The 26,128-nt window shown below is 43.0% G+C and overlaps 1 protein-coding gene across 1 annotated transcript in view; it reads left to right on the forward strand.

The window, feature by feature from the left end:
* Positions 1-26,128, forward strand: part of LOC126474463 (erythroid differentiation-related factor 1) — a 233,225-nt gene that overhangs the window by 115,887 nt on the left and 91,210 nt on the right. Inside the window, exons 13-14 of the mRNA XM_050101939.1 lie at positions 1,240-1,416; positions 1,553-1,776. Coding sequence (XP_049957896.1) covers positions 1,240-1,416; positions 1,553-1,776 — 401 coding nt within the window. The remainder of the gene's footprint in view (positions 1-1,239; positions 1,417-1,552; positions 1,777-26,128) is intronic.

A 26,128-nucleotide genomic window follows, 5' to 3' on the forward strand; every position in this document is an offset into this window, starting at 1 on the left:
ATGAATTGACACAGCAGTTAATACACATCATTTGCATTTAGGAGAAAAGGGTTTAAAATACCCCTCCAGCCATCCAGGTTTAGGTTTTTGATGGTTTTACAGAATCAGTTCAAGTCAACATTGAATGGTTCCTTTTTATTTTTATACATTTTATGGCCTTCATTGGTCCATTCTAGCCAACTTTATACAAAAAAATTTTCAGTTTCCTGTCAGCCCAGTACTTCTTCATTCTCTCAGATCTCATCCTTCTTCCTTCATCGGAAATCCCCCTTCCTATTGTCTGTTTGTTGATTCTCGTTTGCAGTCTGGTTTGTTTGGCTGTGAGTTTCCCAATTTTGTCAGTTTCCTTTACATAAGCCATGATTGATTTCCTTTCCCATCTAATGTTGAGGTGAAATTAAATCTTCTTCCTTGCATAAAGAATCTGCAATGTTACTAATATGGCCTAACAAGCAATGTTACAATGTCTCTATGTGCAGAGAATTCTCCCATATTGGGGAAGCTCCATCTAAGATTAACATTTATTTTGTAAATGTTAAATGCTGTGTGGAATGAAATAAAAGAGTGCACTAGTTAAGAGTAAGAAGGGGGGGGGGGGGACAATTTTGCCGTATTGAACTGTCTTTTTCCATATGGCAATCCTATGTGAGGCTTAGAGCATTGACGTTTGGAATATGCCACCTGTAAACACCTGTAATGCCACAGTGAAATAATTCAATGTGTGGGAGTTTGTTTCAGGAAATGGACATGATCAAACCTTAAATTAGGTCATAAATGGAGAACTTGAGTGATATAATAATACTTCAACAGCGTTCAAACATATTATGATATAAAACAAACATATTATCACTTGAATTGGTACACACATGATCATTGATGAGAACATTCCAGGAGAACTCGATAATTGCTCAATTTTAGAGAAGGCAGTGACCAAATCTAATCTAAGAATTATGTTGTTTAGTTGTGTATGATCATGTTAATTGCTGTGTTGTGAGATAAAATTCTGAGCAGTAGTATTTGCTTTTCTTCTAAATTGGAGGATTTTTCCAATGATTCCATTTACTTTTACTTCCTCAAACTATGTACATTATTAATTAGAATATTTTCTGCTTAAGTACTACTGATGTTGTTACATGTTTCATAATTTGCCCTGACATTTTTGAGAACTTTGTGAAATTTTATTAATACTTTTTAAAAATCTGTCCACATTATTAATTAATATCGTCTTTCTTTGGTTAGAACTGAAGCCATTGCCAAGTGAAATTGTTAGTATGGGGCAAATGTTAGCAACTTCATGTAAATGCTATCAAAGGGCCCTTGAGGTGCAAGTATTCCAGCAGCAGAAACACAATCTCATGAGACGTCTTGGCAACGTCCATAATGAACTTGGCGTGCTGTATATGAACCAGGCTGCATGTAAGAGCTAAGTGGACACATGTCATTAATAACATAATAATAAAACTTTGTGAATGATCTTAAAATGTATTAAATTTTTCTGACAAATTTAGAAAAAAAATACTGTATGTTTCCTTACGAAAATATGTGTTTTCAGCATTATTCCAAGAACGACGGAATACAGATGAATTTGAAGGTCTGCTGGCACAGTCGCAACATCACCTGGAGCAGGGTGTACAGGCATTTGAAGCCGTAAATGATGTTGCAAATATGGCTTTGTTGTTGTCTAATACTGGACGTTTGATGCGTACCTGTGCCCACCTGTACACACCTGAAAATCGCACTACTCTGTCAAGTGAAGAGAGATATTACTACAATAAGGTTCGTGTGGATAAGTATTCTATGTAGGGCGGATATCAACATACTAGAGAGCATGATGTATGTGATGAGCGAATGAGCAATTAGATGTATAATGGAGTACTATAGTAGATGTAAAAACTGTCTGATAAACACACAGTCTGAGTGCAGTCAGTGATTAATGCCCAGCTTACACATCTGCTGAGTAAATGGATCTGATAACTAGTTAATTTGATCGATTTGTGTTTACTTCTGGCTTTTTAGGCAGAGCTACTCAACTTCATTTATTTTGTATGCAAGTATTTGCCATCTTTTATGTACATATTAGTTGGCATTGTTGCATGTGACTTAGAAAATGTTGCAGTCCGTATTTCAGTTGCTCAAGCACAGCACTGCGCAAGTATCGAAGGGCGAACAGTGACACCAGCTTGGATGAATGTGGGAAAGGGCATGGTGAGCGGGCAGCAAATTTCATTGTGCAGCCAACCAAGGGAATCTGTACAACATACTTAGCTTTTTATGGACATATACCACATTTAAACCACAGTTTGCCCAAATCCATTTGAGTTGACTTTAAAATTGGACAAATACGTAACAGTAGTATATATTTGTGCAAGAGATGGTAAAAGTCTAGACAGGGCTGTGTAGCATCCTTAACATTTTTCTGCAGCAGTGTTATCAACTTTCACCTTGAGGTATGACAGGAACAAAATGGGATGTGTCAGCTGCTGGTTCGATGCAGCCAGTGAGAGAGGGGTGGGCAGACAACACATTTGGAAGCTGGAAACATTGTAACATTCTCATGTCAGTATAGAACCAATACCTGATAAGTATTCGGCAAATAACAGCAGTGTTCTCAGAACCCTTCATAACTATGACCTCAGAAATCACATTAAATTAGGAGGGAACAGCCAAATATTTGTGACATTGAAGATATAAATTTCACAATTATGTTATTAGGATGATGCTGATGATTAAAAATAGGCTTAAAGATAATCAGGATAAAAATTAATGTAACAATTTCTTTAGTTTGTTTTATTTCTCCTTGTATCATCAAATTGTAGGCAGTCAATTAATGACCTAAGTTTAGAATAGGTATAATGCCAAAGTTTCAGGCAGATGCTTTATGCCAGTAGAAAGTTTGTAATTTTGATTAATCAGATTTTGTTGAAAATCAATTTTTACTGATTAGGCTCTTTCAAAATGGGGGGGGGGGTCTTATATTCAGAGTCATCTTATACATGGATAAGTATAGTATCTCTCGGCGCATTGTTTTTTAATAACAGAAATATAAAAAACAACAGTACAAAAACAGTGCCTTTCCCAAGCCACACTTGTCAAATTTGACTATCACAATGTAATCTAACAAAGGCAGTTGTGTAACTGGTCCCTGCAGGAATTATGTTTGGGTTTGTAATACGGGGCACAGCTTTATTAAAGGAGAAAGTGGTGCTTGCTGGTATTTCATTGTTAAAATGTTGAAATCAGTTTCAGAAAATTGTTCAAGGACTTTTACAACAGTAATGGCTAAGTTATTTAGGCAATCTATGATGCGAAAGAGAAATGGGATATGAGTAGGGGAGAATACAGACAGTGAGTGCAGTTTTTCACAAGAAATACACTGTATTCCAATCCTGGAGAACTGAGATTCAGATCATCTTCTATTCATCCAGATTTATTTTTCCCACAGTAATTTTAAGTTGGTGAAGATTATTCATATGAAAAGGACATATCTGATTTCCTATTCTATCCTTGTTTGACCTTAGCTTTTTGTCTTTCTCAAATTACTTTATCATTGTTGATTTTTCCCCTTTGCCTAAAGAGAGAGAAGAAAGAAGAAGAAAAGTACCTCATGTAAGTGTTTATAGCTTCTTTTTCACACTGTCAGACTGTAAAAATAACAAAGCAATAATCATTATGTTGTCAATGTAATGCCTTGTTAAAATGTGCCCAGCCCCAAATGGTCAAGCATAAATGACACTATATAGTTGCTAAATTAAGCTAATATGGTACAGTGAGACACTAGAGTAAAAACAGCAATTTGTTCCTGTAAATTAAACATTCAAACTTCATGTGGAGAAAATCTGCTGATCAATTGACAGTGACATTTTTATTGTCAAACAACAGTATCATTCATTATGTAATTATGTCATCTTCTGCATTCAGGAAGCAATGTTTTACAAGAAAAGTGTTTTAAACCTCTCCAAAGGCTGCTGCCTCTTCCAGACTGAAATAAGGAGTCACCTTACTTTGTGGAATTGAACTTATTTTGACTCTTGTAAATTATTTTGTGTGTGCACAGTGTGCCTACTGTAGCTTCCCATTTTCCTTTCTTTGTTATTTTTTACACTCTTTTTGGCTTTGTTGTTGTTATGGTATATGAAAACTGATAATCATTTTAAGGTGTATACACTCCAGGAAGTCTGGGCAAGAGCTGGGAGTTTTTGAGAATTCTGGAAATTTTTGATTATTTTAGTTTTCAGTTAAACTTTTGAAACTTCGACTGGTAAGAACTGATACTCTAAAAAAATTTTTTACTTTATCCCATACTTCCATACTGAAGCAGTAAATCATAAACAAGAGAATAACACTAAATGAAACTTTAGTTGCAATGGAAATGCGCTATTTACAACAAAACACAGTGCACACACTCTCCTGACAGCAAAACGTGTCAAAGGCTTTAGGATGAAGACTGCAGTACTTCATAACAGTAAACGGCTTTCGATGAGCATGAGGTCACAGTTGTTCATGTTTTTCTAAAGGACCCCACACATGAGTGACGGAATGCAGTGATCCATCACATGGGTGACCGGATGTTTCGTACATGGATCTTAAGTGCGTGGGCAAATCGCAGTGATGGCTCGCTGATCACTGCCCTTGTGGAAATCCAGGGCAATTTGATGGATCGCTTGTAATTTGTGGACACAATATTACTGCCTGGTCGGTTAACGGCAGTGTGTGACAATGTGGCTGCAACTTGTTTCTTTATTTATTAATTGTGGTTGTGTAGTTTAGTTTCATTTCACATGGACCACCTTGAGTAAGAAATTTATATTAGAATTTATAGTTACCTAGGGGTCGTGGACTAGTGTGAGAAGTGAAGTGGAAGCCGGAGTTGACATTTAGATTTAGAGGTAATACAAAATACACCCTTTAGTTTTGCACTGATTAGCATTTTGAAGCTTTTGCTATAGAAGTAGAATTAGTGGGAAGTTCATAGCAGTAGTTGTTATACTATGGGCTCCATAATATGATTTTGAGTTATGTATTATTTAATTATACGCATTATTATAGTTCTTAAGTTCTAAACAGAATGACATATCTACTGTAATCGCAATTTTGATACAACTGTTAAGGGAAAATCTAATATAAAACTACCTACACTCAAATCCCTTGTCATTTCCTATAATCAAATCCTTTCTCCAAAAATTTTTAACAAGAGTTAAGGTACTCAGTAGTGCTGCTATTGACAACATCTCTATAGACACAGCAAGTAAACTGCATAAATACTTGCTGTTAAATTGTAAGACTAATGAATCAAAAGGAATTGAGTACTAATAAGCATAATATGAATTGTAATGGCACACAGGAAAGATGTACACAACCCATTCAGTGTCAGTGAAGAAGTAATACATTTTGTAAAGTATAGTTCCCAAGAAAAGCATTTCAAAACAACTTTTATAAATAATAATTCTCATTTATTTTAAATTTATGTTTTGCAAGGATTCCTGGGGATATGGCAATCAGTTGCAACTGCTCCTAAATCCAGCAGTTCATTTTCCATAACAGAATTTCTTGACCCAGTGACATTTGTAATACTGACTGAAATTGCATGGAAATCACTCATGTGTAGGGTGTCGGGGGAAGCAGTAGATTACTGGCAATATTGCATTCAATGAATCACTGTCATCCATCACTTGTGTATGGGGTCCTTAACGTTCATTGTGGTCTTCAGTCCAGACACGGGTTTGATGCAGCTCTCCATGCTACTGTATCCTGTGCAAGCTCCTTCATCTCCCAGTACCTACTGAAACCTACATCCTTCTGAATCTGTTTAGTGTATTCATCTCTTGGTCTCCCTCTATGATTTTTACCCTCCACGCTCCCCTCCAGTACTAAATTAGTGATCCCTTGATGCCTCAGATTATGTCCTACCAACCAATCCCTTCTTCTAGTCAAGTTGTGCCGCAGATGTCTCTTCTCCCAAATTCTATTCAATACCTCCTCATTAGTTATGTGATCTACCCATCTAATCTTCAGCATTCTCCTGTAGCACCACATTTCGAAAGCTTCTATTCTCTTCTTGTCTAAACTATTTATTGTCCACGTTTCACTTCCATACATGGCTACACTCCATACAAATACTTTCAGAAACGATTTCCTGACACTTAAATCTATACCCGATGTTAACAAATTTCTCTTCTTCAGAAACGCTTTCCTTGCCATTGCCAGTTACATTTTATACCTTCTCTACTTCGGCCATCATCAGTTATTTTGCTCCCCAAATAGCAAAACTCCTTTACTACTTTAAGTGTCTCATTTCCTAATCTAATTCCCTCAGCATCACCCAATTTAATTCGACTACATTCCATTATCCTCGTTTTGCTTTTGTTGATGTTCATCTTATATCCCCCTTTCAAGACACTGTCCATTCTGTTCAGATGCTCTTCCAGGTCCTTTGCTGTCTCTGACAGTATTACAATGTCATTGGCGAACATCAAAGTTTTTATTTCTTCTCCATGGATTTTAATTCCTACTTCGAATTTTTCTTTTGTTTCCTTTACTGCTTGCTCAATATACTGATTGAATAATATCGGGGATAGGCTACAACCCTGTCTCCCTCCCTTATCAACCACTGCTTCCCTTTCATGCCCCACGACTCTTATAACTGCCATATGGTTTATGTACAAATTGTAAATAGCCTTTCACTCCCTGTATTTTACCCCTGCCACCTTCAGAATTTGAAAGAGAATATTCCAGTCACATTATCAAAAACTTTCTCTAAGTCTACAAATGCTAGAAACGTACATTTGCCTTTCCTTAATCTATTTTCTAAAGTAAGTTGTAGGGTCAGTATTGCCTCACGTGTTCCAACATTTCTACAGAATTCAAACTGATCTTCCCCGAGGTCGGTTCTACCAGTTTTTCCATTCGTCTGTAAAGAATTCGTGTTAGTATTTTGCAGCCGTGGCTTATTAAACTGATAGTTCGGTATTTTTCACATCTGTCAACACCTGCTTTGTTTGGGATTGGAATTATTATATTCTTCTTGAAGTCTGAGGGTATTTCGCCTGTCTCATACATCTTGCTCACCAGATGGTAGAGTTTTGTCAGGGCTGGCTCTCCCAAGGCTATCAGTAGTTCTAATGGACTGTTGTCTACTCCAGGGGCCTTGTTTCGACTTAGGTCTTTCAGTGCTCCGTCAAAATCTCCCGTTTCATCTTCATCTATATTCTCTTCCATTTCCAAGTACATCTCCCTTGTATAGACCCTCTGTATACTCCTTCCACCTTTCTGCTTTCCATTTTTAGTGTAGTACTGGGTTTCCATCTGAGCTCTTGATATTCATACAAGTGGTTCTCTTTTCTCCAAAGGTCTCTTTAATTTTCCTGTAGGCAGTACCTGTCTTACCCTTAGTGATATGGGCCTTTACATTCTTACATTTGTCCTCTAGCCATCCCTGCTTCGCCATTTTGCGCTTGCTGTCTATCTCATTTTTGAGACGTTTGTATTCCTTTTTACCTGCTTCATTTACTGCATTTTTGTATTTTCTCCTTTCATCAATTAAATTCAGTATCTCTTCTGTTAGCCAAGGATTTTTATTAGCCCTCGTCTTTTTACCTACTTGATCCTCTGCTGCCTTCACTATTTTATCTCTCAAAGCTTCCCAGTGTTCTTGTACTGTATTTCTTTTCCCCATTCTTGTCAATTGTTTCCTAATACTCTCTCTGAAACTCTCTACAACCTCTGATTCTTTCAGTCTATCCAGGTCCCATCTCCTTAAATTCCCACCTTTTTGCAGTTTCTTCAGTTTTAATCTACAGTTCATAACCAATAGTTTGTGGTCGGAGTCCACATCTGCCCCTGAAAATGTCTTACAATTTAAAACCTGGTTCCTAAATCTCTGTCTTACCATTATATAATCTATCTGAAACCTTCCAGTATCTCCAGGCTTCTTCCATGTATACAGCCTTCTTTCATGATTCTTGAACCAAGTGTTAGCTATGATTAAGTTATACTTTGTGCAAAATTCTACCAGGCGGCTTCCTCTTTCTTTCCTTACCCCCATTCCATATTTACCTACTATGTTTCCTTCTCTTCCTTTTCCTACTATCGAATTCCAGTCACCCAAGACTATTAAATTTTTGTCTTCCTTCACTATCTGAATAATGTCTTTTTATCTCATTATACATTTCATCAATCTCTTCGTCATCTGTGGAGCTAGTTGGCATATAAACTTGTACTACTGTGGTAGGTGTGGGCTTCATATCTATCTTGGCCACAATAATGCGTTCACTATGCTGTTTGTAGTAGCTTACCCACATTCCTATTTTTTTATTCATTATTAAACGTACTCCTGCGCGAGACCTAGTAGATTTTGTATTTATAACCCTGTATTCACCTGACGAGAAGTCGTGTTCCTCCTGCCACCGAACTTCACTAATTCCCACTAATCTAAATTTAACCTATCCATTTCCCTTTTTAAATTTTCTATCCTACCTGCCCGATTAAGGGATCTGACATTCCACGCTCCAACCCATAGAACGCCAGTTCTCTTACTCCTGATAACAATGTCCTCTTGAGTAGTCCCTATCCGGAGATCCGAATGGGGGACAATTTTACCTCCGGAACAATTTACCCAAGAAGACGCCATCATCATATAACCATACAGTAAAGCTGCATGCCCTTGGGAAAAATTACGGCTGTAGTTTCCCCTTGCTTTTAGCTGTTTGCAGTACCAGCACAGCAAGGCCGTTTTGGTTAGTGTTACAAGGCCAGATCAGTCAGTCATCCCCTGCAACTACTGAAAAGGCCCCTCTTCGGGAACCACATGTTTGTCTGGCCACTCAACAGATACCCCTCCGTTGTGGTTGCCCCTATGGTACAGTTATCTGTATCACTGAGGCACGCAAGCCTCCCCACTAACGGCAAAGTCTATGGTTCATGGGTCCTTAACAGGTCGCAGAAAAATATTGTGAATGGCGGTTTGAGAAGCGTTACTTTCAGACTAAATTTCTTTTACACAAGGTGAATTATGTTACTTGTGAGAATGTGTGTTGGTTTTGTTAAATCATAGAGAATTTGACTCAACATTTTGAGGACCAGTTACATAGAAAAGTTTCAGACCCAGAAAAAAAATTTAAAAAAAATTGTAATGCATCTATCTTCAAATCTTACTGTGTGATGTGTGTGTGTCACAACATGGCTGTTATCTGCCATACAGTCCTGGAGCCAACACTCTTCACTGAAAAGCCATGTTATGTACCACACTTCTGCCCCTTTTTCTTATTGCGTGAAGCACTGAATCACGTACTATTCAAGGTAATATCTTTATAGGTTGCTTATTAGTAGCTGCTTGGCAGTGGATGCAAGTAATGGATTTTGTACTGTGAATAAATCCTAATACACTCAGAAGATAGGCTGCAAAGGGTGTCGTTGGCTGATGAGAAATATCTTAGAACCTCTTCAACACTTGATGGCTTGGGGCAGTCAGTATGTGAGCTTTTTTTTTTTTTTTTTTGCACATAGTATATCAATTTGTATGTGATTTGAAGCCCATGAGAACCAATGTCCTCGATGTATATAGTAAGACATTAATGTCCCACACCACCTTATCACCTTTCTGCATTCACTCGGTGGTCAGATATTGAGTCTTAGCTTCTCAGCACATTTTGCTTTCTTGTGCAGTTTTGTATCAAGTTTAATTGATGTACAGATACTTCTAATCACATCATCTGTCAGAAGTGGAGTTATGGCCATAGTGAGTCAACATGTTTTATGAAATAAGTCAAGTTTAATAATCTTTCCACAACAGTATGAAATTAGATTTCTGATAGCTATATATACACCATGTGATCAAAAGTATCTGGACAGCTGGCTGAAAATGACTTAAAAGTCCTTGGCACCCTCCATCAGTAATGCTGGAATTCAGTATGATGTTGGCCCGCCCTTAGCCTTGATGACAGTTTCCACTCTCACAGGCACACATTCAGTTAGGTGCTGGAAGGTTTCTTGGGGAATGACAGCCCATTCTTCACAAAATGCTGCACTTAGGAAGGTATCGGTATCAATGTCAATTGGTGAGGCCTGGCACAAAGACGACGTTCCAAAACATCTCAAGAGTTCTATAGGATTCAGGCCAGGACTCTGTGCAGGACAGTCCGTTATAGGGATGTTACTGTTGTGCAACCACTCTGCCACAGGCCGTGAATTATGAACAGGTGCTCGATCGTGTTGAAAGATGCAGTTGCCATCCCCGAATTGCTCTTCAACAGCGGGAAACAAGAAGGTGCTTTAAACATCAATGTAGGCCCATGCTGTGATAGTGCCACACAAAACAACAAGGAGTGCAAGCCCCCTCCTTGAAAAACAAGACCACACTGTAACACCACCACCTCCGAATTTTACTGTTGGCACTACACACGCTGCCAGATGACGTTCGCTGGGAATTCGCCATACCCATACCTACACCCTGCTATAGGATTGCCACAATGTGTACCATGATTCATCACTCCACACAATGTTTTCCCACTGTTTGCACTCCTTCTACCAAGTGAAGCATTGTTTGGCATTTACTGGCATGATGTGTGGCTTACAAGCAGTCGCTCAGCCATGAAATCCAAGTTTTCTCACCTTCCACCTAACTGTCATAGTACTTGCAGTGGATCCTGATGCAGTTTGGAATTCCTGTGTGATGGTCTGGATATATATCTGCCTTTTACACATTATGACCCTCTTCAACTATCGGCAGTCTCTGTCAGTCAGCAGACGAGGTCGGCCTGTATGCTTTTGTGCTGTACATTCCCCTTCACGTTTCCAATTCACTATCACATCAGAAACAGTGGACCTAGGGATGTTTAGGAGTGTGGAAATCTCGTGTACAGACATATGACACAAATTACACCCAATCGCCCAAGCATGTTCGAAGTCCGTGAGTTCCATGGAATGCCCCATTCTGCTCTCTCATTAGTCTAATGACTACTGAGGTCACTGATATGGAGTACATGGCAGTAGGCAGCAGCACAATGCACCTAATATGAAAAACGTTTGTTTTTGGGGGTGTCTGGATACTTTTGATCACACAGTGTATGTAAGAAAATAAGCAAGACATTAGAGACAAAGCAACAAATTGATACAAATTTTGTGTCTTGGAAAGATTAGAAATAAAATAGGACTCATGGACAAATATTTCTCTCTCTTTAATGAAAAGAAACATTTTAATGGACAATAAATGGAGGGTCAAAGGAATATTGAGCCAACATGTCATATAGTCGTACTTTCACTTTAGCAAGCTGCTAAATAGGAGGCATATCAGTGGGCGATGTGTGAGTGTTAGTTTCTTGCGGAAAATTTTACTTTTCGTGTAGAAAATTAAAACTCACCATTTTTAGATTTGTGTGTATTCTTTGCTATGCAGTGTCCCTCATTTGGTTTTGAGGAAACTATTCAATAAAAAAATGAATTCTTTTGCATCATGTAGCCTCACATAATGGCTTTCCTTTTGTTATTCCTCATAACTGCTGTGATACTTCAAAATTAATTAGGCCAGCACACATTTTGCAGAATTCACAGTAAAAAATGTAGTCGCTGGCCAGTTTACATTTGGTGCATTTTTGGTCATACGTTGCTGCACAGCAACTGTAGAAAACACATTAAAATTGTTTTTAAAGGTGGAAGGAGAGCCGTACCTCTCCCTAGTCTTGAGAAAATAGATGATAATATATTTACAGTTTGTTGCTATGGGCTACAATATGCCACTTCTGAGGCTGTGACGTAGTGCTATGCAGAATTGTGCTCGTGTTTGTCTTTTGTATCTGGTTTATGAAGTCAGTTACAGTCACACTCTTAGCTTAACATTACATTAAAAGTTATTTTCATTTTTAAATTGTAGATAGACGATAGCAGATCCAGTGTCAGTGTTGCCTACATATTGTGTGCATCATTTTTTTCTTCTCTGCATTTACATTCCATCCTGGATTTTCCATTGTTTGATTTGTTAATTTCATTGTTCCATGTTGATGTTGCATTACAATATGAATACTTTATTGGTAACAATTATAATATATATGCCAGAGCATGAACAACTAAGTTAAATATAGGATATCTAAAAATCATTGAACTAAAATGAGCTCAATAAACAATATGCTGCAATTCATAATGACATTGAATTCTAGCTACATTCAAGTTCTAACAGTACTATCTATTTAAACGGACATGGTGTTTAGATCATGAGATGACTGATGGAAGGGAAAGATGATTCTGTGATGTCTGTTGTAGACTCATCAGCCATTTTGTCTGACAGATGTCTTTTCTGGTTTGCAGGTACCAGTATAGAAAATAGTTTTGAGGTGATTGGCGGAAATCATTGTTAAGGTACCATTGACATCAACTTTCAAATGTCTTCTCATCTCAAATGAGTACAGTATATGGTCCATCATATGGTGGCTGTAAAGGCTTGCATGGAGCCTGACAACAGGGCTGCCACAAGTTCTGGAAATGAGGGAATTTAAATCAGGGAAATTTGAAAAAAAAAAAATCCCTCATTCTTGCAGCTTCTTGCGTTCCTACCAATCCCCTCGGCTTGCAGTCAGTGCTGCCACCAGTTCTTGCTGCTAGCCTAGCAGCTGCCGATGAGAGGCAGGGAAGTGTGAGGAGTGGTTTGTTTGGCTCTGAGTCTCAGTGGCTGTTGGTTCATGGCCGGAGACAGTTGTCACCCGTGCATGAGTTGTGTCTGAATGATTGTGTGAATGTGTGTGTGCGCTCTCGTTTTATGACAAAGGCTATGGCCAAAAATTTAGTTGTGAGAGTGTGATTTTCTTTTCTATGTTCCTGTCGGCAGCTCAGTGATCATCTTTACAGTGAGTTGCTACCTATCCTCATTAGTGTCTATTTTCAGAGTATTCACGCGAGTTGTCTTTTGCATGGATTGATCACCGCATTCCCATTTTGTCAACATGATGTTTGTGACATGTAAATAGCTGGCCACACAGTCGGCTTCCATGATGGGTGAAAACTGCAGGCCATTTCTGTGGGTATCTCTAACAGATCAGGCCTGCCAATCTGAAGCCCATCATTTTCCACTAATGTGCAGGCGCTGCCCGTCGGATCTGGTTTCACTGATCTGCCTGCAGGCCAAGTCTGTTTGCGTGTGACGTAATGTGGCAGATTTTCGTGGTTTATCCATGAACTCAGGACTGAAGTGCTCCTTGGTAGGCCACAGGCCACTGGCAATGGATTTCAGGAATTGCAACTGCCTCACAGCAAGAGCATTGTACAGTGCAGTGTTTTATAGAATTTTATTTATTCGAGTTCATTTAAGCACTTTGAAAGTAGTTTGTATATTAGAAAGTATGGATGATAAGAGGAAGAAAATTGTGGCAGTCACTGGCAGCTTGTACGCTATGTGCTCATATTTCATGAAAGAGAACACAAAATGCCTGGAAAATAGCGGACATAACACAGTGGGCAATGACCGACAATAACAAACATAGTCAGGATTGCCACAAGTTCTGGAAATCATCTATGTCAAACTCTCTTTGCCCAAAAGTGGAATGACATCTGATGCACTACTGCTCTCAGTAATAAACCACATGCAATCAAGGAGACTACTATGCTTTGGTGCTCTTCCTTCCACTCCACTGCTTTATGCTGTCTACACATTGGTCATACCAGGCTCACCCATTGTTTCCTCCTTTGTAATGAACCGCCCCCACAATATGGTTGTGGAGCCAGACTGATGGTATCCCACATATTTTTGGGATGTTCCCTTCTTTTGAGCCTTTGTGCTAATTATAGTCTTTCTTAATTTTAATATTAGCAGACTTCATGGATGGTTGAACAGGTCCTCAGTTTCCTCCATGAAAGTGATTATTTCCAGATATAAGGTTTTGCTTTACTCCTGGAGCAGAGGCAATGTGATTCTGGTTGGGGCCTTTCTTCGCATTTTCTCAGTCTGAGAACCCATGACCACTTCCTTGTGGAAAGACCACTCTTTTTTTCAGTTTCTAGATTTGTTCTAACCTTTTATGCCTTTTTCTATATGTGTTTTAACTCTCTTGTTTTATAATTTGTCTCTTCTGACTGAATCCATCCACTTTTAGTGGCCCCTCTTTCTTCTGTGAGTAGCTTTGGAATTGCAGGACTGATTATCTCGCCGTTTGGTCTCATAAACCCTCTCAATCAATCAATCAATCAATCAATCAATCAGTCAGTCAATCAATCAATCAGTCTCAAAATTTGTCAAGGTAAAATGCTAAAACTTGTCTGGACATCAGGGAAACATCAGGGAATTTCATTTGGGGAAACTTGTGGCAACCCTGAACAAAAACTTGGTTACATTTCTAAAGGTTAGCGAAAATGAAAGGGTGGTGAATATGGTGCTCTCTTAGTGGGACTGCACGTGATTGGTGAATGTGTGAAAGTAATTTTGGAACACAGTCTGATGCCTCAATAAGGTTGTTAAGCATATTGCTGAAAAATTAACAAGGTAATCGAATGGGTTGATCATAGAACAATTATGCTGCTGTGCCACTAAAATCTTCCTTGATGGTAGCACAGAGACCTTGTAGGACAATTGGCAGAGCTTTTACACAATAATGCAATTGATAGCATCTTAGAGGCACTTTAAGTGGCTGCTACAAACACTCAGTTACACATTTGCTGCTGGATGATAAACTGTGATTTGAATATGCCTCAAACAAAACAGTGAGTGAGTGGTTTGAGTAGATGTGACTCATAGTGGCTGCCTTGGTTGGTGGTGATGTGAAGAGGGATTCTGATCCATGAAAAAAGCTGGTTGAAACATTTTCAGGAGTGACGTTGACCATAGGAAAATCCTCAGACCAGCAAGTGAAGTGGTTGGTGGTATTTAGGTAGTAGGTATGTCCTTTGGATGGTGGTAACTGTCCGACAGTGTCTATTAAAACTCGTTCAAATCAGTGGTTGGTCGTGCAAGTCAGTGGTTGGTTAGAACAAAAGTGTCAAGAGGTGCACTGATGTGTGGATGATTTTACTACAGTAACAGAACACACACTAATGCACAAAAGCTTTACAGTCTCTGTCCATATTTGACCACGTGAATACTTGCTTAACCAGGTTTGTTGTACTCTGGACTTCAGGGTGGAACAAATCACGCAGCAATGAGATTGCCTGTTGATGAAAGTTCATTGTCACAAATGTACTTGCGTTTGATGTAGAAAGATAACAATACAATGTTCGAAAATGACTGGTTCATAGTCGACTTCATCTGTAATTGTGTCTACATGGGAAAGGATGTTTGCCAGTGTATTCAGTTCCCCATCAGCGTCGATGATACACACCGTGAATTGTGCTCAAGATTTGCAGTTGACGTAGTGATGCTTTGTCTGACCTCTGATTAAAAGCATAAATTACTGTCTTGTAATCAGTGACTGGCATAAACAGTTAGCCTTGAAGCATATGACAAAATTTCTTTGTAGAAGGTTGTGACTTGTGGTCATATGTTGACTAACTTATTTGTGATAGAGATTGTCTCTGAATGAATAATACCAAGGGTTGCCAATTTTGATTTATCTGCTGTTGAAGTGGAGCTTCTATAGTAGTTGCAGATGCATCAACGATCAAAGCAGGAAATGCTTGTGGAACAGGGTCTGCTAAAACTGTGGCCTCAGTGGTAGAAGTCTTCACGTTGTTAAACGTCCACTGTAATCTGTAACTTGGCTTTGGCGAACCTCATAAGAAGTCATTCAATGGAGCAGCCAGAAGTGTGTTACTGTGCACAAAGTAGAGATAATAGTTAGCAAGGCTGAGAAATCTTTGCAACTCTCAGAATGTCACAGGCTGCGGAAAGTTGTTTGTGGCTTCACTCTCTGCTGTGTAACCGAATTCCTTGGACATTAATGCTGTGACCAAGGAACAACTTCTAGTGCTCCAAAAATGTGCTTTGATGGATTGATGACCAAGCCGTGTGAACTGAGGTGCCATTAAGTGATCCATATGTTTTATTTTAAAGTTAGACATCAGTAAAACATGAGAATAGACAAAGCAGAAGATTGCATGTGACGTCATCCATAAAACACTTTGTGCAGCATTGCACAATCCAAAAGTCATTCTTGTAAACTCAAATAGGCCAAATGGAGTCCAGGCAGCAGTCTTAAGTATGTCTTTCTGAGCAACGGGTATTAATAGGAAGCATATACCAAGTCTCTTGTTGGTAGATGTGTTTGCTGTGGATATTTAAGAAGAAATCTTTTTCGTGGTCAGCATGTGGGACAGGATATCGCTCAGGAATTGTTCTGGCATTAAGTTGCCAGGAATCACCACAGGAGCACCATCCATTGGTAGTCTTTGGAATGACAAGGAGATATGAGGCCCAGCTGCTTTTTGGTGCATGACAGATCAAAAATGGCTCCGAGCACTATGCAACTCAACTGCTGAGGTCATCAGTCGCCTAGAACTTAGAACTAATTAAACCTAACTAACCTAAGGACATCACACACATCCATGCCCGAGGCAGGATTCGAACCTGCGACCGTAGCGGTCGCTCGGCTCCAGACTGTAGCGCCCAGAACCGCACGGCCACTCCGGCTGGCTCATGACAGATCCCTTTGATGCACACAAAAGAGAATTACTGTTTCACTACCTTCAGTTTCTCTGGTGGCAACTGATGAGATCGAGCATGAACAGGTGGTCCTGACATTGTTAGAATATAGTGAACAGTTAGGTGCAGTACAGATGCTGGTGTGAGTAGCTACTGAGTGATCTCCTGGATCTGTCTTAAGAAGTTCTACATATGGAGAACTCTAAGTGATCATTCATACTGCAGTGTTGCCTACATTGCATAAATGTCCATGGCTAGCTAGGTTAGTAAGTACTTGTGTCAAGGTGGTGACAGTGGTAGGTTGTGAAATGATAACAGATCTGCTCCAAGGGTGGAGTGTATTATGTCTGCCACTATAAATGCCACACAAACTCATGATGAAGGCTGAAGTATAGTGTATATGTTTAGATTGTGGAACCATCAGCAGCTCAGATACTACAGTCATCCAGTCATAGTTGCTATGGTGAGACATTTGTGTGGATGGGTACACCAATTTGTCGGCACATACGTTCGCCATACACTGCAGTTTCATACAATGTTTCCGTTTGGAAAGCCACCATTACCAACTTCTGTGCACTCTTCCCATCTCATATGGGAAATGACATTGCTGACCCTCTGAGACAAACCATCTACAACACCAGTGTACCTCAGATGAAGGCAAATGGTGGCATTTCATCCATGAGCATTGGTGGCTGGAATGTGGTGTTTGAAGAGCTGTGACTTGTGTGGTAGTGAGACTGACTATTGATTATCAATTGAGAGCTCTTGCCTGAACTGATGGAGGTGCTTGAGCAGGATCCGTTAGGTAAGGAGGGGAGAGCAGAATAGTGTAAGGCAGGACTTTCAACAGATGCCTCTGTGGCTGCACAGGATGAGAGGCATTCAGAGGTTAGAGTATGTAAGAGATACAAAGAGGGAGAGGGGTTTGAAAAGGGAGGGAAATGTTCATGATTGAGAGGGAAGATGGGGAGAGACCAGATTGTGGGGAAAAGAATGGTGAGAGAAGGCTGTACATGATATGAATAAAAAAGAGATAAGGGGAAAAGTAAGGTGAGGCAGTGGGAAACAGGTTAGCAGAGGTTTAGGCCAGAGGGATTGCAAGAGCATAGTATATACTGAATAGACTGTTCCTATCCACATAGTTCAGAGAAGCAACAATTGGGAAATGAGTATCCAAACAGTTCACATAGTGAAGAAGCTGTTAAAGTCATTTGTGTTGTGTTGTGCAGCATGCTTGGCAACTGGATGATCAAGTTTGGTGGAGCCGTTCGTGCAAATAGACAGTTGGTTACTTGTTGTGACCGTATAGAATGCCGGGCAATAATTGCAGTATAGCTGATAAATAACATTTGCTTTCACTTGTGTCCCTGCCTTTTATTGGATGGGGAATACCTGTGACTGGACCGCAGTGGAAAGTGGTGGGTGGGTTATGGGACAGGTCCTGCATGTGGATTGACCACAAGGGATGACCCTTGAGAGCAGGATTGGGATATGGATGGACAAGGATATTGTGTGGATTGTGTGGGCTTGAGAACACTATTTTGAGGGGTGTCAGTAGGATTTTGGTAGGATATCCCTCATGTAAGGGCATGATGAGGTCTATTTGAAGCTATGGTGGAGGAGGTGGTTGAACTTTTCAAGGCCAGTGTGATGCTGGATAATCGGAGGAGAACTGGTCAGTGGCTGGTTAACTGGTTTACTGTTGTCATAGATGATAGTATAGGAGATCTGTTTATGGATTAGCTGAATATGATTTTGTCTGTCAATAAATGCTCTGGTAAGGTTGCTGGTATCTTTTGACAACTTCTGCTTTCCACTGTAGGTGCACCATCCATGGGAAGCAAGGCTGTAAGGAAGATCCTTTTGGACATGGAAGGAGTGATAACTGTCCAAAGGGAGGTACTGATGGTGGTTGGGTACTTGATATGAACAGAAATATTCATGGAGCCATCTGAGAGGTAGGGATCAACATCTGAGAATGGAGCTCAACTTCTGAGAAGGTAGCTCATTGAATTGAGAAGGACCAGGTGAAGCAAATTTGAGAATATTGAGGTTATAAAGGGAAGAGCAAAGGTTGTCCGTGCCATGAGTCCGAATAATGAAAATGCTATTAGTGAATCAGAACCATACAAGGTGTTAATAAGTGTTTAGTTGCTAGGAGAGATTCTTCCAGATGGTTGATGAATAAGTTAGCGTAAGATAGTGCCATGTGAATACCCATCGAAGCACCATGAATTTGTGTATAGATTTGGTTTACGAAAGTGAAACAATTGTGGATAGAGTGGAGGATTAAGTGAGATGTGATGGATCTAGTGTGAGGAGGACATTGGGAAAGGTGGTTTTGCATGACTGTAAGCCAATGGGCGTGGGGGACATTGGTGAATAAGGACATCACATCCAATGTGACCAACAAGGAGTCTTGTGGTATCAGGACAGGAACTGTGGAAAGATGTGTAACGAAGTGAGTATTGTCGTGAATGTAGGGTGTGTTACAAACAGTAATTTGGAGGTGCTGGTCAACAAAAGAAGAGGTTAGTTCTATGGGATCATTATACTGAGCCACAATGGGGCAACTAGTAGCTAAAAGGTCAGATTAGCCATGGGGTGAGGGGGAGGGGGGTGGGGGGCAGGGCGGGAGTATGAGGAAGGAGATGGACACAAGTGTCAAGTTTTGGGATGGACGTAAGGCCTTGAGGAGCTGCTGGATGTCATTTTTGACTTAGGAGATGGTAAGGGTCAATTAATGGCTGGTAGTTCAAATGTACGGTGATTGACAGAACCCCTTAGGAAAATGGCAACAAGGGGCAGGAAAGGACACAGGTGCACCAGTGCATACACCTGGTGGCCTCATTCAACATGTTGAAGATGCTATTCCAGTAGCCATTGTGGGGTCAGAGTGCAACCAAGTGCAGATTGCGGTGCACGTTGAAACAAATGATGCGTGTTGTCTGGTCTCCAAGGTCATATTTGGGTCATTCCAGTGGCCGATAGTGAAGGTTGAGAATACCAGCCTTGTACATGCAGTTTCAATGAAGCTCACAATATGCAGCATTATCTCCAGAACTGATTGTGGCCCTTTGGTTCTGAGTCAAGTGGAACGACTGAACCAGAGTTGAGGGTTTTGTACGAGTTAGGCTGTGACTTCCTGGACTTTCGTCATAGGCTTGAGAACCTTAGGACACCCTAAATGGGTCAGGTGTTGAGCACTACACATCAAAGGCTGCTACTCAGGTAGCTCATTCCGTGTAAGGTGCATGCAAGGGTTTTTTAGATTAGGCAACTCTCCACCCAGTCCAGATAATGATAGCTGTGGGGAACCCAAAAGTGTCAGTGTAAGATCAAATAAATTTCTCCCACAAGTGAGATTATTAAAATCCTAATGCTTAACTGCCAAAGCATTCACAATATAATGCTAGAATTTAAAATGATCCTGAAAAGCAGTGAAGCTCACATAATACTAGACACAGAAAGCTGGTTGAACCTGAAATAGTTGTGAGATTTTTGGGGAAAATTTAAGTGTATATCAAAAGGATAGGCAAATGGGAACTGAAGGTGGTGTATTCATCACAGTAGACAAGAAACTGTAATCAACTGAGGTAGAAATTGAAGCTGCATGTGAGATTTTTTAGGCAAAACTCAGTATCAGAGGTGAGCATCAAATGATAATTGGATCCTTCTATCGCCTCCAGACTCTTCTGCTAGTATAACTGAAAACTTAAGACAAAACATCAGTTCACTTGTGCGTAAGTTCCCCAATCATACTATAATCATTGGTGGATACTTTAATCACCCAGCAATTAATTGGGATAATTAAAATTTTGCTAGTGGTGGGCATGATAAGACATCCTGTGAAACTTTACTCAATGCCTTCTCTGCAAACTTCGTAGAAAAGATAGGGAGGAACCTCACTCATGATGGAAATGCATTGCATTTAACAGCAACAAATAGACCTGATCTCTTTGAGAATGTCCACATTGAAACTGGTATCAGTGACCATTCACAGTTGTGGCAACAATGACTGGCAAAGTACAGGCAGAAAGATATATATGTTCAGTAAACTAAATAAAAAATCTGTAATATCTTATATCAGTGAGGAACTTGGAGCATGCAGAAGAACTTTGGCTGAAGTTTAAAAGAATAGTTGACCACACACTGGATAGATATGTACCCTGTAGAACAGTTTGTAATGGGAGGGAACCTCCATGGTATACAGTCATTATAAAGAAACTTCAAAAGAAATAGTGATTGCTGCTTAATAGGTGTAAAACAAAGAATATGGCTCTAGATAGAGAGATGAATGACATGCGTTTGGCTGTCAAGAGAGCAGTGCATGATGCCTTCAGTGACTACCTTAGTGGAATAGTGTCAAATGATCTTCCAAAAAATCCAAAGAAATTCTGGTCATATGTAAAGGCTGTTAGTGGCACCAAAGCTAGTGTCCAGTTCTTAGCAAAAGAAACAGGACCTGAAATTGTGGGTGGCAAAGCAAAAGGGTCCCCCCTGCGGGTCCGGGGATTAGAATAGGCCCGCGGTATTCCTGCCTGTCGTAAGAGGCGACTAAAAGGAGTCTCAAATGTTTTGGCCTTAATGTGATGGTCCCCCTTGGGGTTTGACCTCCATTTTTCAAAATTTTACAGAAGTACGAGCCTTTTGGGGAAGGACACCTTACATGGTGTACCACTGGTCCTAAGTGCACTAAGACCTTGGCACTCAGCATTGCACCGGCGTTGTCACCATACCCATTATTCCTCAAATTGGGCCTAAACGCCTGATGGGTTGTCCACGTTACGCCCATAGTGCCTCTCCATCTGCACCAGCGATCATGATGGACTTTCCATGGCACCAGAAATCCAGCACGGTAGCCAGCCCGTTGTGGTGGGGTCGTCATGTACCCTCTAGGTTGTAGCCCCCTGACAACACAGGGATCGTACTGCCGATACCTGAGCTGCACCCTCCCCACGTTGGCCAAGGAGTAGATGCCCGTCTCCTTGGGGCATCAGGACTCCCGGCAATGGTCATCCTGCCAGGTGGCCCTTGCTGCGGCTGGGTGGCGCCCGTGGGGAGAGCCCCTGGTCGGAGTGGGTGGTATCGGGGCGGACGTTTCGCACATGAAACGTCAGCATGTATCAGGTCGCTCTGCGGCCGAGTCTTCCAAAAGAAAAGGTACGGTTTCTAGTTCTGGTTCTCCTGCCCTTTCCCCCTTGGCCACTCCATGGGAGGAGGGACAGGCCCGCCGGCTTGGGGCGAAGTACTTCCCCCGCTATTTGGTCTGTTCTCGAACAGATGGGGGGACGTTCGCCACCTCCAAGCCCATGTTCTTTGTTCAACACATTGAGGACGTCTTCGGGGAAATCGAGGCTCTCAGCAAGATGAGATCGGGGTCTGTTCTTATCAAGACCACCTCTGCCACACAATCGGCGGCACTCCAGGCGTGCGACCGCCTAGGGGACATCCCAGTCTCCATTGTCCCACATCTGGCACTCAATAGGACGCAGGGGGTCATTTTTCATCGTGACCTCCTGCTACAATCTGATGAGGAGCTCAGGGCCAACCTGGAGCGCCGCGGCGTGCATTTCGTCCGGCGAGTCCAGCGCGGCCCCAAGGACCGTCGCATCGACACCGGGGCCTTTATCCTCGCCTTCGAGGGGGACGTTCTCCCGGAGAAGGTAAAGGTGATGTGCTACCGGTGCGACGTGCGACCTTACGTCCCGCCTCCTATGCGCTGTTTTAGGTGTTTGCGCTTTGGGCACATGTCGTCCCGGTGTGAGGCTGAGCCCCTTTGTGGCGACTGTGGACGTCCTCTTCGTGAGGAACATACTTGCACCCCACCACCTCGGTGCCCTAATTGTCCTGGCGTCCACTCGCCTAGGTCCCCGGACTGCCCAGCCTATCAGAAGGAGAAAAAGATACAGGAACTCAAAACTTTGGATCGGCTCTCTTATTCTGAGGCCAGGAAGAAGTATGACCGCCTTCATCCCGTGTCACTGGCCACTTCGTTTGCCTCCGTTGTGTCCACTCCTTCCGCTGTATCCTCACCTCTATCCTGTCCCCCCTCCGCCTCCTCTGCCCGTCAGGGGGCTCTGCCTCCGCCTCCCAAATCCCTCCCTTCCAAATCCTCCTCCCCCGCGGCCCCCACCCCCCCTGCCCCAGGGGCCACCCTTCCTCCTCCTCCTCCCCCCACGCCACCTGAGAAGCGATCCTCTTCTCAGGCGTCCATCGGGGAAACGTTCCGGACCCCGGCTTCCGAGGTCCGGCGTTCCAAAACGGACCCCGCGCGTGAGGACCTTCTTCGGGTCCAGCCCACCATCCCTGTACCTCCTCGGCCTTCCAAGAAGGCCTCCAAGAAGAAATCTCTATCCCCCTCTCCACCCCGGCGCGTTTCATCTGACGCTTCATCCGTGAGTCGCTGCTCCCGGCCGTCCTCAGTTTCGCCGGGACGCTCTGCTGCCAGGCGTTCCGCTGGCCTTTTGTCGGCAAATGATGCGGCCCCTCCTACACAATCAGGGACAGCGGCCGCAGCTGGCGACGAGTCGATGGAACCGGATCCGCCTGCCGTCAGTTGTAGCGTTGTTGCCTCGCAACCTGGCCCTCCGCGGCCATCGAGGTGACCAGCTCTTCCCTGTCTCGTTCCCCCAACTTTTTGATTAGCAATGGCGTTGTTTCATTGGAACATAAGGGGTATTCGATCTAATCGGGAGGAATTACAACTGCTCCTCCGCCTGCACTGTCCGCTCGTCCTTGGTCTCCAGGAAACCAAGTTGCGCCCGACTGACCGTATTGCCTTTTCCCACTATACCTCGGAGCGGTATGACCTCGCCCCTGTGGACGGTATCCCAGCTCATGGTGGGGTCATGTTGCTCGTTCGGGACGATGTATATTACCATCCCATCCCATTGACCACCCCACTCCAAGCAATAGCTATCCGCATTACTCTTTCTGCTTTTACTTTTTCCGTTTGTACCGTCTACACTCCACCGTCATCTGCTGTTAGTCGGGCTGACCTGATGCACCTGATCGATCAGCTTCCCCCGCCGTTCTTATTGTTTGGCGACTTCAATGCCCATCATCCCCTTTGGGGCTCTCCTGCATCCTGTCAAAGAGGCTCACTCTTGGCGGATGTCTTCAACCATCTCAATCTTGTCTGCCTCAATACCGGCGCCCCGACTTTCCTCTCGGACTCCACTCATACCTACTCCCACTTGGACCTCTCGATCTGTTCTACCACTCTTGCCCGTCGGTTCGAGTGGTATGTCCTTTCTGACACCTATTCGAGCGACCACTTCCCCTGTGTCGTTCGTCTCCTGCACCACACCCCATCCCCACGTCCTTCGCGCTGGAACATACTGAAAGCTGACTGGGGACTTTACTCCTCCCTGGCGACCTTTCCGGACCGCGATTTTTCCAGTTGTGACAGTCAGGTCGAATACCTCACGGCTGTTATCATCAATGCTGCCGAACGTTCCATACCTCGTACTACTTCTTCTTCCCGTCGCGTTTCCGTCCCCTGGTGGAACGAGGCTTGTAGGGACGCTATCCGTGCTCGACGACGTGCTTTACGCACCTTTCGCCGCCATCCTACGTTGGCGAATTGTATTGAATACAAACGACTCCGAGCGCAATGCCGTAGAGTCATCAAAGACAGCAAAAAAGCTTGCTGGGCCTCTTTCACGAGCTCCTTTACCAGTTTTACTCCCTCTTCCGTAGTTTGGGGTAGCCTGCGCCGGCTGTCGGGCATTAAGGCCCACTCCTCGGTACCTGGCCTGACCTCAGGTAATGAGGTCCTTGTTGATCCTGTGGCTGTCTCCAACGCCTTTGGCCGCTTTTTCGCGGAGGTTTCAAGCTCCGCCCATTACCATCCTGCCTTCCTTCCCAGGAAAGAGGCAGACGAGGCTCGGCGACCTTCCTTCCACTCGCTGAATCTGGAGACTTACAATGCCCCCTTTACCATGCGGGAACTCGAACGTGCGCTTGCACTGTCCCGGTCCTCTGCTCCGGGGCCAGATGCCATTCACGTTCAGATGCTGGCCCACCTTTCTCCGGCGGGCAAAAGCTTCCTTCTTCGTACCTACAATCGCGTCTGGACCGAAGGTCAGGTCCCCACGCGTTGGCGTGATGCCGTTGTTGTTCCTATACCCAAACCCGGGAAGGATAGACACCTTCCTTCTAGTTACCGCCCCATTTCTCTTACAAGCTGTGTCTGTAAGGTGATGGAGCGCATGGTTAATGCTCGGTTAGTTTGGATTCTTGAATCTCGACGACTACTTACTAATGTTCAATGCGGCTTTCGTCGCCGCCGCTCCGCTGTTGACCACCTTGTGACCTTGTCGACATTCATCATGAACAACTTTTTGCGAAGGCGCCAAACGGTCGCCGTGTTCTTCGACTTGGAGAAGGCTTATGATACCTGTTGGAGAGGAGGTATCCTCCGCACTATGCACAAGTGGGGCCTACGCGGTCGTCTGCCCCTTTTTATTGATTCCTTTTTAACGGATCGAAAGTTTAGGGTACGTGTGGGTTCCGTATTGTCCGACGTCTTCCTCCAGGAGAACGGAGTGCCTCAGGGCTCCGTCTTGAGCGTAGCCCTTTTTGCCATCGCGATCAATCCAATTATGGATTGCATTCCACCTAATGTCTCAGGCTCTCTCTTTGTCGATGACTTCGCGATCTACTGCAGTGCCCAGAGAACATGCCTCCTGGAGCGCTGCCTCCAGCGTTGTCTAGACAGCCTCTACTCATGGAGCGTGGCAAATGGCTTCCGGTTCTCTGAAGAGAAGACGGTTTGTATCAACTTTTGGCGATATAAAGCGTTCCTTCCGCCATCCTTACATCTTGGTCCCGTTGTTCTCCCATTCGTGGACACAACTAAGTTTCTAGGGCTCACGTTGGACCGGAAACTGTGTTGGTCTCCACATGTCTCTTATTTGGCGGCCCGTTGTACACGTTCCCTTAATGTCCTCAGAGTTCTTAGCGGTTCATCTTGGGGAGCGGATCGCACTGTCCTGCTTCGCTTGTATCGGTCCATAGTCCGATCGAAGCTGGATTATGGGAGCTTCGTCTACTCGTCCGCTCGGCCATCCCTCTTACGCCGGCTCAACTCCATCCACCATCGGGGGATACGTCTTGCGACCGGAGCCTTCTACACTAGTCCTGTCGAGAGTCTTTACGCTGAAGCTGCCGAGTTACCGTTGACCTACCGGCGCGACATACTGCTGTGTCGGTATGCCTGCCGGCTGTTGTCTATGCCCGACCACCCCTCTTACAAGTCCTTCTTCGCTGATTCTCTCGACCGTCAGTACGGGTTATATGTGTCTGCCCTGCTGCCCCCCGGAGTCCGCTTCCGTCGCCTGCTTCGACAATTGGATTTTGCCCTCCCTATCACCTTCAGAGAGGGTGAGAGCCCGACACCACCTTGGCTCCAGGCTCCGGTTCGTATTTATCTCGACCTCAGCTCACTCCCGAAGGAGGGTACTCCGGCTGCTGTGTATTGCTCACGGTTTGTCGAACTTCGTGCTCGACTTGCTGGTCACACCTTTATTTACACCGATGGCTCCAAAACTGACGATGGTGTCGGCTGTGCCT

The sequence above is a fragment of the Schistocerca serialis genome, chromosome 1 (genome assembly GCF_023864345.2).
Source record: "Schistocerca serialis cubense isolate TAMUIC-IGC-003099 chromosome 1, iqSchSeri2.2, whole genome shotgun sequence".
NCBI classification, from domain to species: domain Eukaryota; kingdom Metazoa; phylum Arthropoda; class Insecta; order Orthoptera; family Acrididae; genus Schistocerca; species Schistocerca serialis.